Source organism: Chlamydomonas reinhardtii, chromosome 11 (genome assembly GCF_000002595.2).
Source record: "Chlamydomonas reinhardtii strain CC-503 cw92 mt+ chromosome 11, whole genome shotgun sequence".
NCBI classification, from domain to species: domain Eukaryota; kingdom Viridiplantae; phylum Chlorophyta; class Chlorophyceae; order Chlamydomonadales; family Chlamydomonadaceae; genus Chlamydomonas; species Chlamydomonas reinhardtii.
In genome coordinates this window covers 234671-238209 of record NC_057014.1, presented here as the reverse complement: position 1 = coordinate 238209, position 3539 = coordinate 234671, and the positions used below count along the sequence as shown (strand labels likewise).

Here is a 3539-nt window from a genome sequence, read left to right as displayed (position 1 = left end):
CCCTCACACTCCACCACGCGAGTGTGCTGCGCCTCACGCACTGGGTGCAGGTGCCTGAGGGAGGCAGGGCGCGGGCGAGCGTGCCGGGCACTGTCTAATTCCGCCGCCAACCCCCCCGCCCCCTGCCCCTGCCTCTAACCCCCCCCCCCCACACACACACACGCCCCCCCCCGCTCACCAGGCTGTGCCCCAGCAGCGCCTCCACCTCCGCGCCCACAGTCAGCAGCGTGGCCAGCTGGGGCACAGGAGGAGGCAGATGACGGTTGACAGTTGAAAAGGCGGAAGCACCACACGCGCCATGCGGGACAGGAAGGTCACCGGGATGTGTCGAGCAGCAATCATCGGCGCACGCCCATGAACCCTGTCCCCACCCACTGCCGCCCCCTCCGCGGCTGCCAACCAAGCGACCGGCTGCCATACACGGCTCTCACCTACCACACCTGTCACTCCCCCCCCGCACGCCATCAACCCAACCCTTCTCTCAGCCCGCGTGGGCCTCGGCTTACTTGGGTTTAATCTCCATCCCTCCACGCCCCCACCCCCACCCTGCCCCTCGCCCCACCTGCATGAACAGCTCCAGGGGCGAGTCACACACGAACCCGGCAGTGGCCAAGCGAGGCACCTGAGGGGGAGGCAGAGGGAGGCGCCGGGGCAGAGAGGGGGGCCAAGGCAGAGGTGAGGGTGAGGTGGGAGCCAGGACACACATGGACGCAAAGCCTAACCCAAGCCCAGTGACCCCCCCTCATCAGCTGCTGAGTCGCTCGCTACTCCGTGTTCCCACTCCCCCTGCCTCTCCCCCCTGCTTTTTCCCGTCCTTCCTCCCTCCCCGCTCTCTTCTCCCCTCCCCCTCTGCCCCCCCCTCTGCCCCTCCCTCCCCTCCCCTCCTCCCCCTTCCCCTTCCTCCCTCCCCCCTCTCCCCTCCCCGCTCCCCCTCTCCCCTCCCCACCCCTCCCCCTCTCCCCCCACCTGCCCTGTGGCCACTGCCAGGTGGTCGTTCACCAGGCCGTCCTTGAGCACGCTGGCCGCCAGGTAGCCGTCTGTGGCCTCCAGCCAGGCCGCAGCCAGGTACACGCAGATGAAGCAGTAGTAGATCACGTACACGTACAGAGGCCGGACCTGGAGGCAGGGGGTTGAGAGGTGGGGATGGGTGGGGAGATGGAGGGGAGGGGGTGGGTAGGAGTGGGGAGGTGGATGTGGGGTGGATGTGGGGGGGGGAGGTGGAGTGGGAGGGGTGCTCGGGGAGACGAAAGGACTCGGCGGGGTGTCTCGCTTGGCTAGTCTGCTATAGGGGTAGGTCAGGAGGCAGAAGAGGCATATGTTGTATTGGGGCCTGAGATTCGTGGTGTGGGGTTGCCTGGGGTTGGATGTGTTGGGGTGCAAGTGCGGCACGCACACGTGCCAAGACGCTGCAGGCGAATGAGTGCGAACAGGCCCACGAAGCAGCACGCGGCATCCTTATACATATACAACGATCACCCATACATAATCCCTCACATACACACAGGCGCTCCGAGGCGGACGCCCTCACCCGGCGGACGTTGGCGTCTGGTACGCGCCGGACGCGTGTGCGTGTCTTGCGCTCCCACGTCTCCCCACTCATCAGCCGCCGGCCCTCTGCAGCCAGGGATAGTTGTGGCAGGTGGCGTTAGCTCCAGCGTAAGCGACATCGTGAGCTGCTGTCGCTCCAAGCTCATGCTTGTGGAGGTAGGGACTGGGCGGCGCCGCCCCAGGGCCCAGCTGCAAGCTCCGGGCAAACACCCCTGCCAGCGGGGCGGCTCTCACGCTGTCGTGGTCAGACCCAGAGCCCTGCCCCGCCCAGCCACGCACCGTCAAGGTCCATGCTGTCAAGGCTGTCATTGCTTCCCAGTAGGTTATCGAGCGACCTGATGGTCTTCGACGAGCTGTCCGGAGAAGGCTGGAAGTCAGAGGATGCCGCGAGGGCCCATCTCCGTCGTGAAGGGAGAACGCCAGGCGTTGCCTTGCGTAAAACGGCCGTATGATATACTGGTATTGGTTGTAGGCAGAAGCGGCGCAGCAGGCGCGCTGGCCCGCTGCAAGGTTCCACCAAAGGGTTCATTTTGAGCAGTTTCACAGCTCAGAAGCGGGCTTCCTTTCTAATTGCGCTTCATGATACACATGTCCATCCGAACTCGTTTGTATGGCGGCCGTTAAACTGTCTGGTCCTGGCAAGCAAGGGCTTCTTGCTCCGGTCGTCGTTATCAGGCAACCGGGTATTTGTTTACCAACGATGTCAAAGTACTCTAATTGTAGTTGACGGCACGGGCTACGAGTTTTAGGCACAGACACCGTGGCGCTTTCATTGCTCCTGCCTCACTCCGCACGACGTGGCGACGACACGCGCCCTTGCTCGAATGGCGCGTGTCGTCGCCCCCCTCCACACCTCCGCTGCCCAGGCAAAGGACATCCCTGCCGCCCCCATCCCTCATCTCCTCCACCTTCGCCTCTCGCGTCACGTTAGGACACGCTTGCCGCCGCCGCTGCCGCCGTCGGGCCCGGCCCCGCCACGCGGCCTGCCCAGCCCCAGATGCGTGTTGAGCACACAGACGCCCCCCCACACGCGGACAACGCCCCTAGCCAGGTGCTTGCGAAACCCTACCGTAGACATTCGCAGCATCACAGCTTCAGCCCTCAGGCCGCACGCATTGCGCTCCAGACGTGCCGTGACGGGCGGCACGGGCAGCACCGCAGCCACCTAGCCATCACAGACCACTTCGGGCCCGGGTGCCAGGTCCCACACCAGTGAGTGCAGTGAGCCTGTCAGCGGGTCCGCTTCCCCCGTGTCTCATCCAGTCACCCCCCGGCCCACTCCCCTCCCGACTCTCGCCTTGCCTCGCTCCCTCCTGCTCCCGCCTAGCTCCCGCTCTCGCCCCCCTCACCACCTCTCCCACCACCACCACCACTCCTACTACTACACACTACACGCACACACGCCCTACGCCGCCGCCGCCTTCCGGGCGCCCGCCGCTCCGCCCAGCTCGCCCACCAGCGCCGCCTGCGCCTCGCGCGGCAGTGCGGCGTGGTGGCTGTACTCCATGGTGAACTCGCCCTTGCCCTGCAGGCGGCGGTGGGGAGGGGGGGAGGTGAGGGATGGGGGGAGGGGGGCGAAGCGGTGGAGGCGCGGAGGGAGAGGGGGTGGGTGGGGAGGGGGAAGGTGAAGAGGAGACAGATGCCCGAGCCCAACGGCAGGGTGTTCTTCCCATTGTGAAATTGGGTGTTGTATTTGGTTTGGTTGTACCGCAGGAGCGCAAGATGCGCACCATGTCGCCGGACCGCACTGCGCGCATCCAGGCGCTGAGTGCACGGCACCTGGCGTGGCAGACGCTGACGCCGGAGGAGGTGGCGGCCAAGATGGAGGAGGCGGAGCAGCGGCGGCGGCAGCTGGGGCTCAAAATGCCGCGGGCGCAGTTTGAGCTGGAGCAGAAGTGAGAGCGCAGCCTGAGTATGCGTTGGCGGAGGGGACGCGCGGAGGGAATGGTGCGCGGGCTTGGGTGGGGGGGACGTGTGCAGGAGCGAACTTC

General features: G+C 66.1%; 2 protein-coding genes across 2 annotated transcripts in view; both read right to left on the bottom strand.

The window, feature by feature from the left end:
- The window catches only part of CHLRE_11g467554v5 (uncharacterized protein), a 4862-nt gene extending 2641 nt beyond the window's left edge, over positions 1–2221 (bottom strand). Inside the window, exons 1-5 of the mRNA XM_043067305.1 lie at positions 1828–2221; positions 1529–1614; positions 967–1116; positions 563–622; positions 179–235 (exon numbers count right to left, since the gene is read on the bottom strand). Coding sequence (XP_042919305.1) covers positions 179–235; positions 563–622; positions 967–1116; positions 1529–1614; positions 1828–1840 — 366 coding nt within the window. The 5' untranslated portion in view covers positions 1841–2221. The remainder of the gene's footprint in view (positions 1–178; positions 236–562; positions 623–966; positions 1117–1528; positions 1615–1827) is intronic.
- Positions 2222–2279: 58 nt separating this feature from the next.
- Positions 2280–3539, bottom strand: part of CHLRE_11g467553v5 (uncharacterized protein) — a 12082-nt gene continuing 10822 nt past the window's right edge. Inside the window, exon 16 of the mRNA XM_043067304.1 lies at positions 2280–3073. Within this exon, the coding sequence (XP_042919304.1) occupies positions 2954–3073 (120 nt within the window). The 3' untranslated portion in view covers positions 2280–2953. The remainder of the gene's footprint in view (positions 3074–3539) is intronic.